This window comes from Plecotus auritus (genome assembly GCF_963455305.1).
Source record: "Plecotus auritus genome assembly, chromosome: 3".
Taxonomy (NCBI): domain Eukaryota; kingdom Metazoa; phylum Chordata; class Mammalia; order Chiroptera; family Vespertilionidae; genus Plecotus; species Plecotus auritus.
The window spans coordinates 186746461-186767270 of NC_137772.1; the positions used below are offsets into that span (position 1 = coordinate 186746461).

Sequence of the window (20810 nt, forward strand, 5' to 3'; positions counted from 1 at the left end):
TTCTTAATAGTGGTGATCTTTAGCACCAGTAGCCATGACAATACATTTTACAGGCAGGCTTTTATTTCTGTTGATTGCTCTTCTATTACACTGTTTTATCTCCACTATAAAGGTACATGCTTCCTGCATTCTTTACATCTCCAATTTGTTGCTTTCGGATTGTATAATAAAACACCTAAGTTGGGAGACTTGTGTATAAATAAAATAAATAAATCTTAAACAATGCCCTGAGATCTTGTTCTCAGAATAAAGTGCATGAGACTTGTAACAGGTCAGGAGTGTTTTTATATTAACTTAAAAGTTCATCGGTATGAGCTGAGTAGAATTTTTGAGAAGTGTTATGTCTAGATCTTATGAGCATATTATTGTAGAACTGGTAGAGTTCGAGTGTGATCATTCCATTTTATAGTTTAAAAAATCACTTAAATTCACTCAGATGATTAAAAAAAACTAGACTCTAAACCTTTAACTCTTAGTTCAGTGTTATTTGCCTTGACTTATATCAAAGTATTACCATGCTAAAAAGAATTGGAAAGAATCGACTATTTTTAACATGAAAGTTCAACTTTTGACTTACAGAATTGAAATCGCAGAATACTTATATAATTTAAATTAAATTAAATGTTAATGATACGACAAAATATATATACATGATCTTTACAACTTACAATCTTATAAAATCCAACTTGTTAACAATTTTTATCTAAATTCATGAAGAACTAAGCAATAATTCTGAGCATCATTCAAATTTGTAGGCAATGTTTTTCTCTTAAATGCAATTAATGAAAACGGTATATTTGGGATATAATTTAACTGGATCATTTGCATCTTGCGGTATTTTACAGCTTGGGGGTTGTAGAAGATAAGGAGAAGCTTTTTAGCCCACAGTGTTTTAGTAATATATGATCTGTTGCAAGTTTTAGGAGTTTAGTATATTTCTAAAGGTACTGTTGGGTTACCCTATCTCTCTTGCATGTAACTAGTTTAGTCATTAATTATTAACATGCTATTATACAATGAAAAGAATATGCAGTTCAATTATAAGTGTGAATGTTCAACATATTCTCCTCCGTAATAGACTGCATTAAACAGTTTCCTGTAAATCAGGTCACTGATTTTCTAGTTTCTAAACATTTTTCATCTGCTAGCTTTGCCATCTAAGACCATGAAAATAGTTTTGTTTGCTTCTCTAACTAGTAGCATTTGAAGCACTATTTCCATTAGGGAGGGTGCAGAGGGAAAGAGAAAACTCCAGGAAGTGAAATGGGTGTTCTTTAACTAGAATCCTGGCTCTGCTGCCTTCTTCTCTCTCACTTGGGTAAGCTGCTTAGCATTTCTGAACTTGTTAATTCATCCATTTAAAAAAATAGGTTTATAATAATATCAAACCCATAGGAATATTTTGAAATAAAATGAGATAATAAATGTGAAGTTTCTGTAAAATTTAAAGTTGCCAAGTGTCATAATCTTGCACATAAAGAAAACAACTATTTGCTACCCAGTTGATTACTAATATCCCAATTTCTTTCATGTCTTGAATGTCTCACCCTATTATTTAAATTTTTTAAAAGTATACCCTTGTGTATTTTTTAATGAGGGAGGGATACTTATTCTGTACTCTTGAACTCAATCTTGAAATTGAATAAAATACAACAATGTTGTAAAAGATTATACCATGGCATATATTGCATGAGGTCTTTCCATAAACTAAGTAAACCAAAGATCTTACTGACCAAACATCAATTTTATTGATGTTTTCGGGGGTGCTTTTAATTTTTTAAAACTGTGCACAATCCCATACCCCTTAGTAAGTAAAGGGATGCTTTACAAATGCTGTAGGCACCTATCAAATACCAGTCTACAGAAGAGCATAGATAACAAAAGCAGAAAATTATGCCAAATAGATTGCTATCATACCAAGTAGACTGCAAATGTTTTAACTTGTGACCTAGTTATATGGAGAAAAGCAATTGTTATATCTTGCTCATCCAGAGAAAATAATGGCTAAATAAACATTTTGTAATAGTGGCTTGCTACCTGCTCTGTCCACTTGTAGAACAAGCGTGTGTTTTTTGTTTGTTTTTTAGAAGAAGCATTTTGAATTCATCAATTCAACCAACTTCTGTTTAGTTTTTCTATTTACCACCCACTCTCCTGGATGTTACAGGACATAAAATGTCCCCATTCTCTGAGTCCTACTTTGTAAGAAAGGAGACATGTAATAACAAATGAAATATATAATATGCCCAATGAATGCAAGTGCTTTAAGAAACATGAGGCAGAGTAGGGGATAGGATGTGGCAGTAGGGCAGGGACACTCTAGATAGGGTGGTCAGATAAGGCCTCTGATAAGAGTGATAGCAGATGAGATCAGAAAGACAGCTGAGGGTCAGATTATTGAGAGGCCTTCGGCCATGAAAAGAACTTTGAATTTTATTCTGAGTGCCTCTGAAGATTATTCAGGACTTTTGATCAGAAGTGAGCCATCTTCTCATTATCAATCAATCTCTGGCTACTATGTGAAGAATAGACTTTGGGGAGCAGGAATGAAGCCATAAGGTAGACTTGAGAATTGTGAAGGTAGACTTGAGAATTGTGAAGCCAAGTTCATCCAGACCAAGGTTATGTACAGCAATACTGACAGGGATTCCTTTCGTTAGGGATTTTGTAAAGGCACTTAAAAGCATCAAATGCTCCAAGGAGAGCTGTATACTAGTACAGTTTATTACACTAGTTTCTATGCCCCTATCTATAACTAATGATTAAGGTTTGAGAATAAGCCTCTAGCCCCGCTCACCAAGAAGCTCTTATCCCAGTGTCTGTATTGGGCTTTGCTTCAGGCCCCTCTTTGGTTCAGGCTCCTTATATCAGAGGTAGTTATGAGACTTGATTTGCTAAATCCAGGAAAGGCTGTTTTAAGGCCTCAGCTCTATCTCTACAACCAGAGCACATCATGGCTGGTGGTAGCTAAGTCCACAGCTGTGTAGGATAGAATAAGAGCTAAACCATTTTGGCAGGCAGAGATATTTCCCACTTGCATTGGAGCTGAAAATGGTTCTCCCACTGAGCAGCCACATGGCAGGATTAAATAGCATCCCTGGCAACAATTGCTCTAAGTTGCGACTGTTAATCACCTAATGCTCCTTGGGGGTTGTAATTACCCCGTCCCTAACACTGCCATGTTCTCTGCCCTTTTCTGCCCTGAGTTCAGAAAATTTCACCTGGATTGTGTACCATGGCCAAGCACAATTCCTAACAGTATATGCTTAATACAAAGTGCATCTCTTCCTTCTTGCAGAAAAACAAGCAGGTCCTACTGAAGGGGATCTGGTAGCATTTTCACTATCTTCAAGTGGAAATGGCAGGAAAGAATCCATCATGGAAAATGTGATAGAAAACTCCAGGAATCTAACTTGGTTTTGTGAGAGAACACTCCTTTGCCTCTTCCTGCCCCCACCCTGATTGAACATGATGAAATCTAATTTAATCAGAATCACCGAAAGAAAAAAAGGGCAGGGAAGAAGTGCTATGTGAAAACTGTAGTTCTTTGAAAGAAAAGGAGGGAAGCGGGCTAGAAAGCGAGGAAGGGTTATAATGTTAATTACATTTCCTAATTGTATATCAAGGTAGGAAGCATATCAGACAGTTTCCTCCTTCTCCTGTGCCTCTCAGACTCACTAAACAGCTTCTGCCGGTGGCTTGGAGGAGGTGGCCAGATGTTCAAAGACAAAAAGCAATGTATACACCTTAGGGATACATTTGGCTCCAAAATGCCAATGTGCTATGGAATTATAGCACACAGTATCCAAAATCACACTAAACCAGAAGGACCTGTAGAGAAATAAAGTTCAATAAAACTAATTGATAAGTATCCTCTAACTTTAGCTCCCCAAACCATAAATATATCTTTAAATGGCTCAGAACTGTTACGACTGTTAGTTTATGGTACTCACAGGGCCACAATATACAGACATGCCCTTGCACAGTTCTCAGGGGTTCCACTCACAAAGCCCACAACACCCACAAACAGTGTTGCAATTTGCTCACTTGTCCCCTGCTTACTGAGTAGTCGTCACTCTTTGAGCAGCCATCCCTGCTGCCATTGAAGCCGTGATCAGGCCTGATGCTTTTTCGATGTATTCATTCACTTCTTCATTCAATAAACTTTGTATTAAGCATCAACCTTATGCCAGTCACTGACCCCAGAAGAATTGTTTTAAACAAGAAAAAAAATAGTAATGTTTGAATATCTACTGTGTGTCAGGCAGCAAATGAAACCCATGACATACATTATATTTTTATATTAGCCCTTTTAAATCTAAATGCAACCTACCCAGTAAGTTGTTATTGGCTATGGAAATGGATCTTATCCTGACTGCAGAGAAAATCAGGGTTGACCTGAATAAGTATTCTGAGGGGTCCTGAGAATACGGTCAGTGTGTTGCCATTTAAATTGTACTCTGTCATTGCCAGAGCCTGTGGTCTCTGTTTGCCTTCTGTTCCTTGTGGGACATTCCAACCCTCAAAGCCTCTTTATATGCATCTACTTCTGTTTTTAATTCCCTTTACCTTTACTCATTCTTAAAGGTTCAGATTAAATGTCACACATTTAATTACTCTCAAGTCCTCCGAGATCCTCATGGGAAGAATTGGGTACTTTTTATCTCTGTTCCTATAATTAAAACCCAAGAATTTCTCTAGAAATCACTTGCAACACTGGATCCCCCCCCCAAAAAAAAATCAACAAAACAAACAAACAAACAAAAAGCATGCACTGTAAAATTATGTGTTTCTGCTAGCTTGTTTCCTGATTAATTGTGTGATATCCTGAGAGGTTACATGACTTATTTAAATCACCTTATAAGGAGAAAAATTTTGTCTTGGTCATCAGTGTTCTCCCAATAACTAGAACATTGCCTGGCATTCTGGATGCTCTCAATAAATAAGAGTTTGCTAATGAATGAAAAAAAATGTTTAGAGATTGACATGGCATTTGATATTGCTATAGTGCAGAGTTTTGGGGTTGTGGAAACATCACAAGAAATTTGTAAGGTGAATGTAGAAAAACACACAGGGACCAGATTCTTAGGAAACACGTGTGTAATGTGGAGGAGGGTGGACTCTATATTTCAGGCCCTGTGTGTCCAACACATTTCAGAGATTAAAAAACAACCCTCTTGAGATTTTTAGCACAGCCAGGAGACAATATAAATGACAATCACGTTCATTATCCTGTAAGGTCTTTCCTCATGATCTCCAACCAGATCAACACTGATGCACTCTGCCTTACGGATTGCATCCTCCTCATCTAGTGTGTCATCTGGAAATCAGCATGATAGCCATTTTGTGTGACCATCTGTTCTTGAACTTGAAATCAAGTTATTAGCACCAGTTGATCCTTTGTGGTCTTTCTTATGAGGCTCTACCAGTTCTATAGCAAACAGAGCCTGAAAATACCTGTCCATACATTCCTGAACATGCCTGAACTATATGTGCTAATTAATCTTCATTTTGCCAGTGCTTAAAATGAATAACTTTTAGAACTAAAGATAAATTAGTTCATCTATTTGAGCACCCTCATTTTACACCAAAAAAGCTGAGATCAAGTGAGGTTAAGCGTATTGCTCAAGGTTAAATGCCATAATCTTTTTTAGGCAAATGGGAGCTGTGCATCAGAGAGAAATAAAAATGTTAGGGTACTTTGAATCCAGTAGAACTTTCTGGGTCTGCATTTCACTCTAGCTTCATTTTATGAGCAGGTGGATGAAGGACTAAAGTAATTTGATGAAGAATCTCGTTTGCTCTAGTAACTCATTGTTTAACAGTGTGTGGAAAACCATCCGTTCTCTTGCCAACCAGGAAATGTAGAAGGCAGGCTGCATTTAGGGTGCTAAGTGGATGTGATGGCTGTTGTCACCTTGGCAACCAACTGCTTGTTTAATGGTGTGTGTTTTTTTCCAATAAGTCTTAATGATTTTTACTTTCTAATATATCACTGAATTCAAACCTTTCTTCAGCCAGCATCTTCCCACACCTGTTTACTTCAATGCCCTCCCTCTTCTTTTTCCATTCTAACCTAGCTTTCTCAAAATAAAGAAACATTTTTCAAATTTCGTTACCATTCCTACTAACTATAGTTCTCACATACATCGTTATTCCTCTTCTTCCCTCTAAATCCCATCTGTTTAATTTTTCGAACCCCAGTGTAATGATTATTCTCCTCCCGGAATACTTCCCTTGGCTATCACACCCTCGAGTATGGAGCTCTCGGTGTGCCTTCTCTAGGTCTCTTACACTCAATTGCTGTAGTTCGATCTTGCTATTAGTTCTGTTAGCCCTGAAATAGGATGTCCAGTGCAACTACTTGTATATCAATTTATTTTTCCAATGGTTTTTATGTTGGTGAGATAGTGCATGGAACAAAACTACTTTATCACTGTGACTTCGTTTGTGAGGTTGACTATAGCCCATCACCCAATTCTGTGTGTGGACCCAGGGTGAAGAAATCAAATGTACAGGCCCTGACGCAGCCAGAAGACTGGGTCAGGGTGAATGTTCAACCAAATATATTAGTGTGTCTGAAATGAAAGTTCTTAGAATACTGTATCCTAGACTTTATAGCCAGCTTTCAAATGATTATTTGCCCAAAGATACCAGTGTTTTAAAATTTACTATGTAAAGTTCATATTTATATAGAATTGCAGTAAATAAAATTACCCATAAATAAAAATGTTAGAAACTCAGTACTTTTCATTGTAAGCCAAAATTAACACTTCAAACATTTTAAGGATTTTGGATAAAAATAACTGTAAAAAATAGTGTACATGTCTCTACCTTCTTCAACCGAACATTTAGGATATTTTCCCTTAGCTTGATGACTCAGAGTCATCATTTTGAATGTTAATTTCTTTTCAAGTCTGTAACAAACTCTTGTTTTTAAGTTGCTGAGGCATTAATGTTAGTTCCCCATGATACAAAATGACCTAGATTGCTATCCTTTTCAGAATATTGGCTTCTCTTTTATATGTATGGCGTCTTTGCAGCCATCATTTATTTCTGTCTCCGCTAGACCTAAAGCTATAAGTTTCCCCACCTCCACATTTCGCATGAGTTTTGACCTGTTATATATTGATATACTAAGTAAACATTTTTGTTAGAGTTTTGTCTAAAATAATAGTAAATGGGTGTTGAATAAGAAATGATATAGTCTCATTAAATAAGAGGCTTATTTACTGCCTAACTTTTTATATTTATGCTGGTTGTGCAAACACCTTTCAACTTATTTCCTGGTTCTTTGCTAGGCGTCAGAGGGTTCGGATTGTTGAGACTGAGTGTGGCCTTATAAACCATAGTGGTCTGGAGCAGAGAGAGAAGAGGTAGCAATTAGAACTTGACCGGCTCCCTGGAATTGGGCCATCAACCAGGACAGACTCGGTGGTGGGCAGTGGGATCAGTCAGTGCACACCAGCTCAGAGCACTGTAGCTAAAATCCAGAATTCTGCTGCTACATCTGCTGGAGGACCTTTTTTTAAGGTCCCATAGCCATTTTTCTTCATTAAGTTCATTTTTCATGATTATCTCTTTGATCGCTTCCAGATTTTAAGTTGAAGAATTATGGCATTTACCTTAGAGAGCATTCTGCCCTTTCAGTATGCAGGCAGTTCTAGTTCTTCCATAGCTATACTTCCTGAAGGATCATTTAGTCTACTGAAGAATGAAACTTTTGTGCAATTATCATGGATGCATATTATAAATCAATTTTTACCACCCAGTTCATTCCAATTAAAAAAACCCAAAAACTCCTGACTACATGTAGTTTAAATATTTAAGTAGGTTTCTTATTACTGGACTAGGCATAAAGCCAGCTAACTTGTTAATCGGAGCTGCTCAGAGATCTTGCTTTTTGTTTTCCATATATTTGGGCTAGTACTTTGGTCAACTCCTCACTTTAGACTCTTTGTTTACTAATACCTGTTAATAACTGTCAAAATTATGTTGCATCTGGATCCATAGAAAGGGTCTTTGAGAGATAGGACCAAACATGATGAACTTTCTTTGTTTCAGCTAGTAAGCATGTCATATACCCAGAGAAGTACAAAATTACTCCCTCTGATTATTTAATGTGTAAAAGTAAATCCATGTCAGTCAGACACATGAAAATGTTTTATTTACGAATCCCTTTAGATGCCTCTTCACACTTTTTTCGAGGTTGCGCCTGGTGCACTTCCCATTGGATTCCAAGCATCTCACCTCTGAGACCTTGTCTCCTATTTCATTGCTTGCTCCTCCATCACCACCTCTCACCCCCATGTTTCTTGGTGGAACTTGGTACCTTGCTCTACATTCATAATTTTTACCAGCTGACTCTCATTGATAGTTCCTGGGAGGAGGAATACCCAGTGCAGGAGGGGATGGCTGCCGACAGGAAGCTTCAGCCCCTTGACTAAGCCTAAAGGAACATTTTGAGAAAGAGATAGAAAGTGAAACAAGGAGAGACTCATCAGATAAAGATAGAATTCAGAATTATTTTATTTGCCCTTTGCAGACTACTCTTCCTTTTCAACTGAGATCTTCAAGGGCAGAATCCTGCCACGTCTATCTTGGTGTCTCTAGCACCTACCATGGGCCCAGGAAGTAATACTCAGTACTTGCTTGGTGGTGAAAAGAATGAATCCTTGGCAGGAAGCTGTTTTCCCTGAGGCCTCCCATATTAGGTCTTGCTCACTACTTTGGGTCTGCAACAATCCAATAGCACAGAGGAGACCCAGTTGGATATAACTTTTTAATAAAATACTTATTTTTAATAATTTTCTTAAAAATAATATTTGCTTCACCTTATTAATTTTTTTTATTTATCCAGTACTTACAGAGCACCTGATATGTATAAGGCACTGCTCCATGCAATAGCAATACAGCAATGAATAGCACCTTTTACCATATGCCAGATACTGTTAAATAAGTTGGGGTTTGTTTAGAGCATGTTGATTAAAACCCTTGTGGCATGGGCATTTTCCTCAATTTAAAAATGAAGTTTCAGAGAGTCGAAGCTTACTAGTAATTAACTTTTGTAGGATCTCACAGCTGAGAAGCAGAAAACAGGAATCAAAACCAAGTTTAACTGACTCAAAGTTTATTCTGTTAATTATTTGGCTTTACCACTTCTAGACCATGAATAAAGAAATGGGAATACATAAATCAGAACCTGATCTGTGAGAATATGTCCAATAAATGATAATAGCTTGTCCTGAACAGTTTTTGAGAGCCTAGTTCTTTGACCTAAATGCATAGCAACCTATTTCCCCCCAAATTAAATCCACCACAAATTGTCTTAACTAGGAATGATTTGATTAAATCCTGTAAATGACTTTTTGAGAAGCATCCTAAATGGGCATTGTTCACACTCATTTTCATTTGTCCACAATCTATGCGCCAATGACAGCAAATATATCTCTATCAGGGCACTGTGGACAGTTTATAAATGAAACAAAGTAGGTCATTTTTTATCCAGGTTACTTAATAATCTTTTCATTCCTTCAAAAAAGTGCACTGAGAGCTAGCTATGCACCAGCCACTTCAGTAGGATGCAAAAATAAGACAGACAAGCACCCTGCTCTTACATTTGGGAACCAGGGAAACAAAAAGTGAATTTCAAGGATAATTTCTGATGATGGTAACTTCTATGGAAAAAAAAATGTGAGGGATCTGTGAGTAGGGTGAGTGTAGGATAGGAAAGGGGAAGGCCTCATGGGAGAGATGCTATTTGAGCTGAGTCCTGCATGGTGAAAAGGAGTCAGCCATGTGAAGATTTACAAAATAGAAAATTCAAGACCAAAAACAAGAACAAAATTCATTTGTTTGAACAACAGGGAAAAAAAGGCAAAAAGGCTTTTGTATCTGCATCAGAGTGAGCTGAGGGGAGAGGCAAGAGATAGACTTAGAGAGATAGGCATGGTCCAGATCATTAGGGCCCTGTATGTACAACCTTGTAATGCATTGTCCAAACAAAGACATATATAAGAATTAAATGGGATGTTCTTAATTACACCAGACAATAGGTAGAAAGCCAGAATTTTCCAGATATAGCAGGATTTATAGTTACCCCAGTTATATGCCAGGGTAAATAATTTTAATTTATTATAGTATAGTCATGAGCCTTTAGATGGTATTAAGTAGGAAAGTGAAATAATTTGATTTGTATTTATAAATAACGTCATTGACCACTGTTTGAAGGTTAACTCATGAAATGGGAGGTCAATTTTAGAGACTAATGAAATAATCCTGGTAAGAGGTGATAATGGCTTGAATGATAGTAATATAGTTGAAAAGAAATTCAGTAATTTGGGATACATTTTGTAGATAATGTAGATAAGACATGGGTTGGATGTAGGCATGAGGGAAAGCTAAGAATAAAAGTAACTGCTAGGTTTTTGGCTCCAGCCTCTGGAATGCTACTATTTGCTGATTGTGGAAAGATTGACAGAGGCATTGGTTTCAGAAGATGATGGGGGATGAGTGAAATCAACAGTTTGGTTTTGACTCTATTAAGTTTGAGATTCCTGTTAAAAATACAAGTGAAGTCCGGCTGGCATGCCTCAGTGGTTGAGCTTCAACCTATGAACCAGGAGAGTTCACGGTTCAATTCCTGGTCAGGGCACATTCCCGGGTTGCAGGCTAGATCCCCAATAGGGGGCGTGCAGGAGCAGCCAATCAGTGATTCTCTCTCACCATTGATGTTTCTATCTCTCCCTTCTCTTCCTCTATGAAATCAATAAAAATATACTTTTAAAAACAGAAATACAAGTAGAGATGTTAAGTAAATATCTGAGATAGGATATATTCTCTTTTCTTTCTCCATGTGGAACAGCTTTCTCGCAATGTTATTTGTATCCTCAATAAAACAATTTAAAATGACATTAAAATATTCTATTAAAGTGATTCTTCACTTAACCCCTTCAGTTACATTTTGTATTCACTCTCTGGTGTTTGAAATTGCTAACATTACCAATTGCCTTTCTAGGAAAGCGTAGACCTGGGTGAAATCATGTTTTCCCTTTGTTATTTGCCAACTGCTGGACGTATGACATTGACGGTCATCAAGTGCAGAAATCTGAAGGCTATGGATATTACTGGCGCATCAGGTATGCACAAGAGTGGTTAGTGAGCCAAAGATACATTCCCGAATAAAATAGTCCATGTACCTGCCCAAAAGTATGTGTGGCGATGGAATTAATGAGTTCATTTGTCTGTATTGGGGTACTATAAAAGTGGAAAAAGAGATTACCAACTGAAGTGCTCCAAATAACCTCTTTTATTTGCATTATCATCACAAAATTTTAAAAGGTATTACCAAATAGATTGACTTTGAACTTGGGTTTTTATTTTTATTTCTTCCTCTACTGATTAACTCTTTCTGAAAAGTATGTGATTTACCATCCACTTCCCTACTTGCAGCTAATCACTTGCTTATAAAAGACGATTGTTGGACTTGAAGGCATGTACTTCGAACTTGCATTAGTCTATGACTGGGGACCACTTGAAGACATATTTAGACTGAATTTGTTTCCCTAACCTGATCTGCAGAGGAATAACCAGGTTTCAAGAACACCATTTGCATTTGCATTCTCGCTACCTAACTAAAAATTTGGCAATAATTGGAAGTATGTTCTAAGGGATGGAAAGAAATAATAAAATAAATAAATGCTTCTTGAAGTTTCTTAAAAACATTCTTGAAGGAAATATTTTTTGTGCTAACTTTGTTAGTGTTAAAGCCACCTCATTCTTTTATCCCTTCATTTACATCATTGCAGTTCTGGAGGATTATTTATAACTGAATATGTGACCTTTGGCATACTCTGGGGAAGGAAAAATAAGAGCAGAGTAGGGAGGTCAGTAACCATTTGTTGAAATGCACAGAAATAATAAATAGTAATAGAGATATAATAAAGGATGACATGGGGGGTAATTTATAATGTTGTGGTTCTTAAGAACAAAAATACCCCTAAATTTGCTTTACAAAAAGCCTGAGGAAACTAAATTCTAGTGTGGAAAGAGGGACAGGATTTAGTATATAAATAAAAAAAAATGAGATGCAAATGTAAACATGGATATCATGCTCCCTTCTATGTAAGAATGGGAATTTTTAGGATATATGTTCATGTTGCTAACATTAGCATAAATAAATACTGGAATGGTACACAAAAAAATTGGGGTTGGAGTTGAGAGGTAGGGAGACAGATGGGAGAGAGACTTCTTATTGCACATCCTTTTCTAGCATCTTGACTTTTGAACTATGTCATGATTTACTATTTATTTATTTATTGTATTTGTTGCCATTTTATTGTTTATATTTTTTTATTTTTTCTAATGTTTATTGTTGAAAGTATTACATATGTCCCTTTTCCCCCCCCATTGACTCCCTCCAGCCCACTCCCGCTCCCCACCCCAGGCCCTCACCACCCCATTGTCTGAGTTCATGGGCCTATTCATTTTTTTTTTTTTAATTTGCAATACATAGTTGATACATAAATGTAGAAGAAAGTAAGTAAATTTCACATTTATTTTTAAATAACCCAAGAAAAATTATTGGGTCAACAAATGTTGAAGAACTTAAGTTAAACAGTGTACTCGCAAATTATTGTTTATTCTATTCTTTCTACCATGAATCAAAAGAGATCCAATTTTGAGACAAGCAAACAGCATCAAAGGTGTAATTAAGTACAAGATTACTTTTTATTTATATGAGGCTTTTTATGAAATGAGTGCATGCTTTAAGAACACCACCTCATTAATTCTCACAAAAGGCTTGTGAATCAACTCAGGAGCTGGTAAATTATCCTTGTCATGAGTAGAGTAGAGAAATGTCATCAGAGACACGAGGGGGGCATGGAAGGATAAACCGGGCCTTGTTCCCATTGTTAATGAAATGCCTAGGCCTAGGGGCTCATACACAAAAACAGATAACAAAAAATGAGCTTCTTCCTTAGAACATACTTCCAGTTATTGAAAAATCTAAATATATACTTTTTTTTGCAAAATAAATAAATGAAAATAAATGGAAAACAGTCATTGAACATTGCCCTTTCACCTTGTTTTCTTCTCCATACCTCAGTTCTAGCCACAAAATATGTTTTTAACCCATGGAGGATATGCTTATAAAATACATAGATACATTTTTCTAAAGATCAAAAAACATTAATTTGCTCAACTAAATTAATATTGCCATCATTTTGGCCTATTCTAAGGAAATAAGATTTATTATTACATTGGTGGAAAGAGAAAAGGTGGTGGTGCTATAGTTGGAGGATGACCAGAAAATAAAAACATAAAAATAGAGCTTAGAAATGGATTGTTTTAACCATCTACCATGCCAACACCCCCTCCCAAAGCCATGCCTCCTTTTTATAAGAGTAAAGGCTTTAAAAGAAACTTTGTATGATCCTATCTAATAAAAGAGTAATATGCAAACTGACCATCACTCCAACACACAAGATGGCTGCCTCCATGTGGACACAAGATGGCCACCACAAGATGGCCAGCAGGAAAGGGCAGTTGGGAGGGACCAGGTCTGCAAGGGAGGGCAGTTGGGGGGCGGGGGGGGGGACCAGGCCTGCAGGGGAGGGCAGTTAGGGGTGACCAGGCCTGCAGGGGAGGGCAGTTAGGGGTGACCAGGCCTGCAGGGAAGGGCAGTTAGGGGTGACCAGGCTGGCAGAGGAGGGAAGTTGGGGGGGACCCAGGCCTGCAGGGGAGAGCAGTTGGGGGGAGACCGGGACTGCAGGGGAGGGCAGTTAGGGGTGACTAGGCCTGCAGGGGAGGGCAGTTAGGGGTGACTAGGCCTGCAGGGGAGGGCTGTTAGGGGCAATCAGGCTGGCAGGGGAGTGGTTAGGGGGTGATCAGGCTGGCAGGCAGAAGCAGTTAGGGGCAATCAGGAAGGCAGGCAGGCGAGCAGTTGGGAGCCAGCAGTCCTGGATTGTGAGAGGGATGTCCCAGATTGGAGAGGGTGCAGGCTGGGCTGAGGGACACCCCCCCCCCCCCCCGTGCATGAATTTCGTGCACCAGGCCTCTAGTACTATATAACTTTCTGTAGTACTGTAACAGTTGTTCTACATAAGGTGTCAGGAGTAAGACAGTAGAGACAAATATAACAAGTAAATTTTTCTCTTTCCAATTGGCATCATATAAACAATGTCATAATAGAAACCTTCCTTGTGGCCATCTTTAAGGCACATATTGCCCTCTTTTTTATGCTCTTGAACATCTAATAATTATGTGTAGTAATCATTTCTTCAATCTGATCTCTTTATTAAGCACTAATGCTATGATTAAAATGAGACTTCTGATTGTAGTATCTTTTCCAATGATTGAAGAAAATGCCAGCTATCATAGTTGTTGCTTTCTAATTTCTACTTGTTATGACTATATATACTGGTCTAGATAGAGTGTTGCTCTTTCATGCATTTTAGTATTCTTATTCTAAATTATTTTGAAAGAAATTAACTTTAATATAATTATCCTTACTTGTTAGGATCCCATTCCTTAGAAATCACTTCTAACATGCTGTGTCCTCACATAGCTGTGACTAAAAGACTCGTTGTAGCTCTGGATTGGCTCTTGAGAAACGAGTGAGTTTTCTCTGTTATAGTATAAATAGTGAGATCAAGTTAATTATTTTCAAGTTCATCCAAGATAAATGCTTATACTTAAAGTAAGAAGTCCTAGAGAGTCTACTGCCCCCAAATAAGTCATTTGAATTTAAAACTGGTAATATTAAGTAGCTTAAATGCCACTTTTCTTAGTAACAATTAACAGCAATTTTATTTCTACTTCGTACCATTACTTGTATTTTAACAAAATTACCTTCCCACTCCTAGATCCTTATGTCAAAGTGTCTCTGATGTGTGAGGGTCGAAGATTAAAAAAGAGGAAAACAACTACAAAGAAAAACACTCTAAACCCTGTGTACAATGAGGCCATTATTTTTGACATCCCTCCGGAGAATGTGGAGCAGGTCAGCCTCTCCATCGCGGTCATGGATTATGACAGGTACGTGTATCTGTGTACTCACTGATGAACAGTCATGTTTAGTTATATGCAAACCATATTCCGCTGTAGCAGTTTTAATGTCAATTGGAAGAGGAAAAAGTTATTCATTCAAAACTCATTTATTCCATGTTATAATATTTCTTTTTTTTTTTTCTTCTCCAAAAGAAGTCACTGTTAGTTGAAGAATGGGACACCTGGGGCTGGTGAAAGAATGGGTACACAGACGCAGTATGGAACACATTATAGAAAGCACTGTGTGAAGCCTTTTGACAGTGACAACAGAAATTAAAATCAACGGAGTTTGTTTTCCCAACTGGGCTGGAATATGAATATTATGATTCTTATCAGAGCTCTGTCATTAACTGGCTTGTAAGGGAAAGTTATGCAATCTCTTGGGGATTTGCTTTCCCATTTGTAAAACATCAGCATAATATGGAACTGTGAACAGTGAGCATTAAGAGGAGAAGTTACTAGTGGCCATAGGAATGCAGCCTTGATGCTCTCACATCTATCTTAAAACATTGCTGTGTGGCCAGCTCTTCCAGCTCACACACATGGAGTCACTTCTCCTTTCATGAGAGAAATTGCAAACTCCCAGGTACAGCTCTGAAGGTTCCTCCTACTGCAGCCCTTACCTTTTATCTTCCCACCCTTCCCTTGTCTGAGATAGTATCACCTCGCTCTTTGTATCTCATCCCACCCGTGCCTTACAGCCCTGCTCAAGTCACCACTTCTGACTTTCTCCACTAACCTACCTCTTCTTCCTCTGAACTCTTGTCCCACCTTAAACATTCATAACTCCTCTTTGGTCCTTGCTCTATACTTCTTTCTATTGTTTTGCTTTTCATATTTATAAATTCTTCTTGGAAAGGACTATTGTATGTTTAACCTACAAAATTATCAGCAATAGACAGTATCTTGTTACATTTATTTTGTTCTAATAATAACACAAGTGGAATGGAACACACTTACGTAAATATTTTTAAAAAGTGTCCACTATATAGGACCATGAAAATGGTAGTAACCAGGACCCTATAAACTTGAGAAATTAATATGCTATCTTCTGGCTCAGAGCTAACAAAATGAAGCAGTGAAAAATAAAATGACATGTATCATCTAATATTTGAAATTAAATTATATCACAGTTTACAAAGAAAGCTATCCTACCTAAGAAAGAGAGAGCTCTTGAGTTAGCTGAAATTTCAAATGCTAAACATGTTGTGCTGTTTTCATTGGGAGCCCTTGTCCTGCTTTACCAAGAAAATGACTCCTATTGATTTCTCACCACAGTGATTGCAGGTAGATCCAATGGAGAATTTGTCATTCAGACAAGTTTAGGGAAATGGATCCTGACAATATACAAAACAGGAAGATGAAAAAAACTTATTTTTTAAAGTATGTTTGTTTGGGAAACAATATTGAGGAAAATGATAGTAAACATAAAAACCGGTATCAATGACAGGAAGAAAGTAATACAATGTCCTAAAAATAATCTCAAAGTCTCCTTAGAGATGTCTGTCAAAACAACCTTTAGAAATGCCTTTAAATTATACTCCATTCTTGAGAAGCAATCTAACCACTTGCACACTTGAGTCAATTGTCTCAATTCAAATGCTGCCTCGACCTTTTACTAAGCATGTAAGGCAGGCAGGTCCCTGGACTTCTAGGTGTTTGTCTCTGTCTGTAAAATGAGATGGTGGTGATGTCTCTCATTGTCTTGGTGTGAGGATTAAGTGAGGCAGTACCTTTAAATTACTTAGAACAGTGTCTGGTATATAATAAGATCCCAAAATATTAACTGTCATTATTATTTTGATTTGTTGCTGTAAAAACAGGACATGAATGGAAAATAGCAATGTTGTTCAGTATGCTCTGCTGCTATGCAATGATAAATCTGTGGTATTGAACATAGCCCTGTCCTGTTTAATTATAGTATAAGTATAACATTCACTGACACATCATTTAGAGTCAATTAAATATGGTCATTTATACAAAAAAAAGTGGACACTGAGGTCTTGGTGAGAAATATGAGCATCATTACAAAACACTAAGCCTTGTGGTAAGAACAAGATTATGATTCACATCACTTAACGTTAATAGGATAGCTTCCAAGAAAGAAACTCATCATATAGGTAAGGACCAGCTGGCATTCCTCATTCACACTATGTTTATTATGGTACAAAGTGCTCAAGTTACAGAGCACTAAAATGGTTTGTATGTGCACCTTTACAAATTCATTTTTGAATGCTGCTTCTGTTTAGAAACTTTCAGTTTACTTAAGATTTTCTTATTTGCCCTAAAGTAGTTTGATTGGCAAAATCATTTAGAACCTGTCACAAAATCTAGTGTTTAAATCATATGTTTAAAATTCTGCTAAGATGTGTGAAACTCCATGTATCTTTGAATATGGAAATGAAAATGTAACATTCTCTGAATTGTAGGGTGGGACACAATGAGGTCATAGGAGTGTGTAGGACAGGACTGGACGCTGAGGGCCTTGGGCGAGACCACTGGAATGAAATGCTGGCCTATCACCGAAAACCAATAACACATTGGCACCCCTTGCTGGAGGTGAGTGTGACTCCCTGACACCTACTCTCTATTTAAAAATCTCTTTTGCTTAAATATGTTATCTGCTAACCATTCTCTGATGTTTTATATATTCACCTATTTTTTTAAAAACACCACTCAGATGTTTCTCTTGCTTTGCCCCACAGACTCTGTCATCCAGTATTCAAAGTTCTCTGTGTCTTGTTAGATTTCCAAAATCACTCAGCTTTCTGGGTTTGATATTCCTTTGGACAGTAAGCCCCTAAAAACTGCAAGTCTATTATTTTCTTTCCATAGCGGGAAAACTTACATCAATGAATGGTGGGGCGCTCCAGTAAATTCATTACCAACTGGAAAAGGAATGTCGGTGCTTTTCTTTTGTGAAAACTGCCACCTCAACCAAACTTTTCCAGAAACCCTAACTGGAGGTCCTGTCAATGAATATCACTCATCTATGTCAGAGGACAGGTATATCTACCCCAACTCTGGCCAGGAAGTAAAAGTGCTCACAGATTTTTTTAAATATAGAGGAGTCCGCTTGTTTGAGACCAAAGCGTGCCTGTGCTATGTGACTACATATTGGAGAAGCTTGGGGCACGTTACTTTAACTTAAGTTCTGCTATTACTCTGTCATAGTAGTAAACTGAGAGAGTAAAACTAAATAACATGCTGAATGGTGAACTCTTAGCCCTGAGTGTGACGCAGTGTTAGCTTTGATTATAATAATAGTTACTTAGCCAGAATGGGTATCAATACCAGCTTCTATCAGGATTTTTAGCCGTGAAGTTAATTGTCAGTCTACTCGAAACACTGAATGTTGCTAGATGGAAAGGCAGTTGTTGGAGCCTCTGGAAGAGTCACAGAGTAAGTCATTTATATGACCTGGTTAACTGAGAGGTGATGCATGTTGGCAAAAAAATTTGTGGCAGATGATGGAATTTATGCAATTCAATAAAAAGAACAGTTATGATAACCACATGGTAAGTGGATGATGTATTGCTGTCTCGCTGTGGATACGATTCTGCTGCTTGTTCTGGCACTGGGTGCAGTGTAATTAACTACTAAATGCCAGTGGGCTCAGGTCCTAATCTTAGCTTAGTCACAAAAATGTGACCTTGGCCATGTTACTCAGGATATTATAGAGAAAACTGGATGAATGTGGTGTGAATATTGCATGCTCAGACAACAGAGGTGAACTGTCATCAAAGATATCTGCTTATGTGTGGGTGTTTCACATGTTTACCTCACATCATCATTTAAAAGTCAGACACTCACACAAATGCACACGTACACAGCACTTTCCCCTAGAGTGCTTGAGAAAGAGAGACAAGTATATCCTCTAAATCAGTGGTTCTCAACCTTTCTGATGCCGCGACCCTTTAATACAGTTCATGTTGTGGTGACCCCCAACCATAAAATTATTTTCGTTGCTACTTCATAACTGTAATTTTGCTACTGTTAATGAATCGTGATGTAAATATCTGTGTTTTCCGATGTCTTAGGCTCTACAGCAGCGGTTCTCAACCTGTAGGTCGCGACCCACAGGTTGAGAACCGCTAGCAGGGTCGCCTAAGACCATCGGAAAACACAGATATTTACATTACAATTCATTAACAGCAAAATTACAGTTATGAAGTAGCAACGAAAATAATTTTATGGTTGGGGGTCACTACAACATGAGGAACTGTATTAAAGGGTCGCGGCATAAGAAAGGTTGAGAACCACTGCTCTAAATAGTTCAGTGAGTCTTGGGAAGGTTGTATTTTATTTCAACAGTGTTTTTGTCTCAAGTATAAAGTATACTCTACTGCTTATTGTACATTTACGATCATTTTCCTCTTTGTTTTTATTTAAGGATTGAAAAGTGAATATTAATTTATTTTTTTAAATATGTTTTTATTGACTTTTTAAAAGAGAGAGATGAAGGGGAAGGGATAGAGAGATAGGAAGACTGATGAGAGAGAGAAACCTCAATGGGCTGCCTCCTGCTCACCCTCCACTGGGGATCGAGCCCACAACCTGGGTATGTGCCCCAAGCAGAAATCAAACCAGTGACCCCTGGTTCACACTGGCTGGGTGAAAAGTATATATTAATTTTAAGAATCCAGGCCTGGGAGTGAAATTTGCTGGGCAGAGAACCACACTGAAGGGGAGACATGGATTCTAATCTTCCTCCTCTGGCTGGATAATCCTGGGCAGACCACTCACTCTGCCTACAGCTGCATTTCTCCATAGTTAATGAAAATGGAAATGCATGCCCCTCAGACTTCACAGGCACTATGTAGGGAGAAATGAGGTAATGTGAGCAAGAACTTTAATGAAAAAGCATATGTTGTGCAACCCAAGGCATATTATAATGACATATGACTGTTTAATAAGCAGTTATATGTTATCTGATGAAAGGGAGCTATGGACTAGGCATGTATTTGTATCAGTCATTGTAGGATATACAGGAAGAATAAGCTACAATATGGATATCAGAAGATCCCAGATATTTTTCTAGCAGTGGAGTATCAGGATAAGTGGACTAAAATATGTAAATATACTTTCTCCAGCAAACAGCACCTTTTATCCAACTCCTGTACCTACATTCAATGGTCAAACAGAACATATGGACTAGAGACCTAAGAACTGGCTGGATTTTGCACTGTGGGAGAGTGATGCGTGTGTAATTATGTGTTTTGTTGCCAGAGAAAGGATTAAAATGAGAAGGGAACAATTCCAGAGCTGGGTAAGTTGGTGGGACAGAGACTAAAGCATCATTTAGAAAATCTGGTTACTTCTACCTAGATGATCACGAATTTATTCTGTTGTAACTAAACTTTTAAAATACACATAATATTTGGGGACTGAAAGAAATTATTCTTCATCACTTGTGGCTCCCATTTGCCAAACTTAGTCCCTGTCATCTCATTAATTGCTCCTATAAAAGTCACTTTCTGCTTTGGAGCAAGTGAAATGCAGTCTATTGTGTCTAGAATCTCTTATTGCATTTACCTAGCAATTGCCACCCCCCCCCCCATTACAGTAAACCAGTAATTAATTTACAATAAGAACTAAGCACCTGTCATAGACTGTGAAAGGAATAGTTGTCCATGCCTGGCTGCTCTGCATACCATCTGTGTACCATACCCTGCCTACATCTCTATGATATATTTGTGTCCTCTCATGTGACTTGAGGAGGTGAGTTGTTGAGGGCAGGGGGAGTTGTGTATATTTTC

At 37.7% G+C, this 20810-nt stretch overlaps 1 protein-coding gene across 1 annotated transcript in view; it reads left to right on the forward strand.

The window, feature by feature from the left end:
- The window catches only part of SYT10 (synaptotagmin 10), a gene marked incomplete at its 5' end in the record, with an annotated part of 67796 nt that overhangs the window by 46207 nt on the left and 779 nt on the right, over positions 1–20810 (forward strand). The window contains 3 exons of the mRNA XM_080662783.1: positions 11018–11138; positions 14868–15039; positions 17481–17610. Of these exons, the coding sequence (XP_080518909.1) occupies positions 11018–11138; positions 14868–15039; positions 17481–17610 (423 nt within the window). The remainder of the gene's footprint in view (positions 1–11017; positions 11139–14867; positions 15040–17480; positions 17611–20810) is intronic.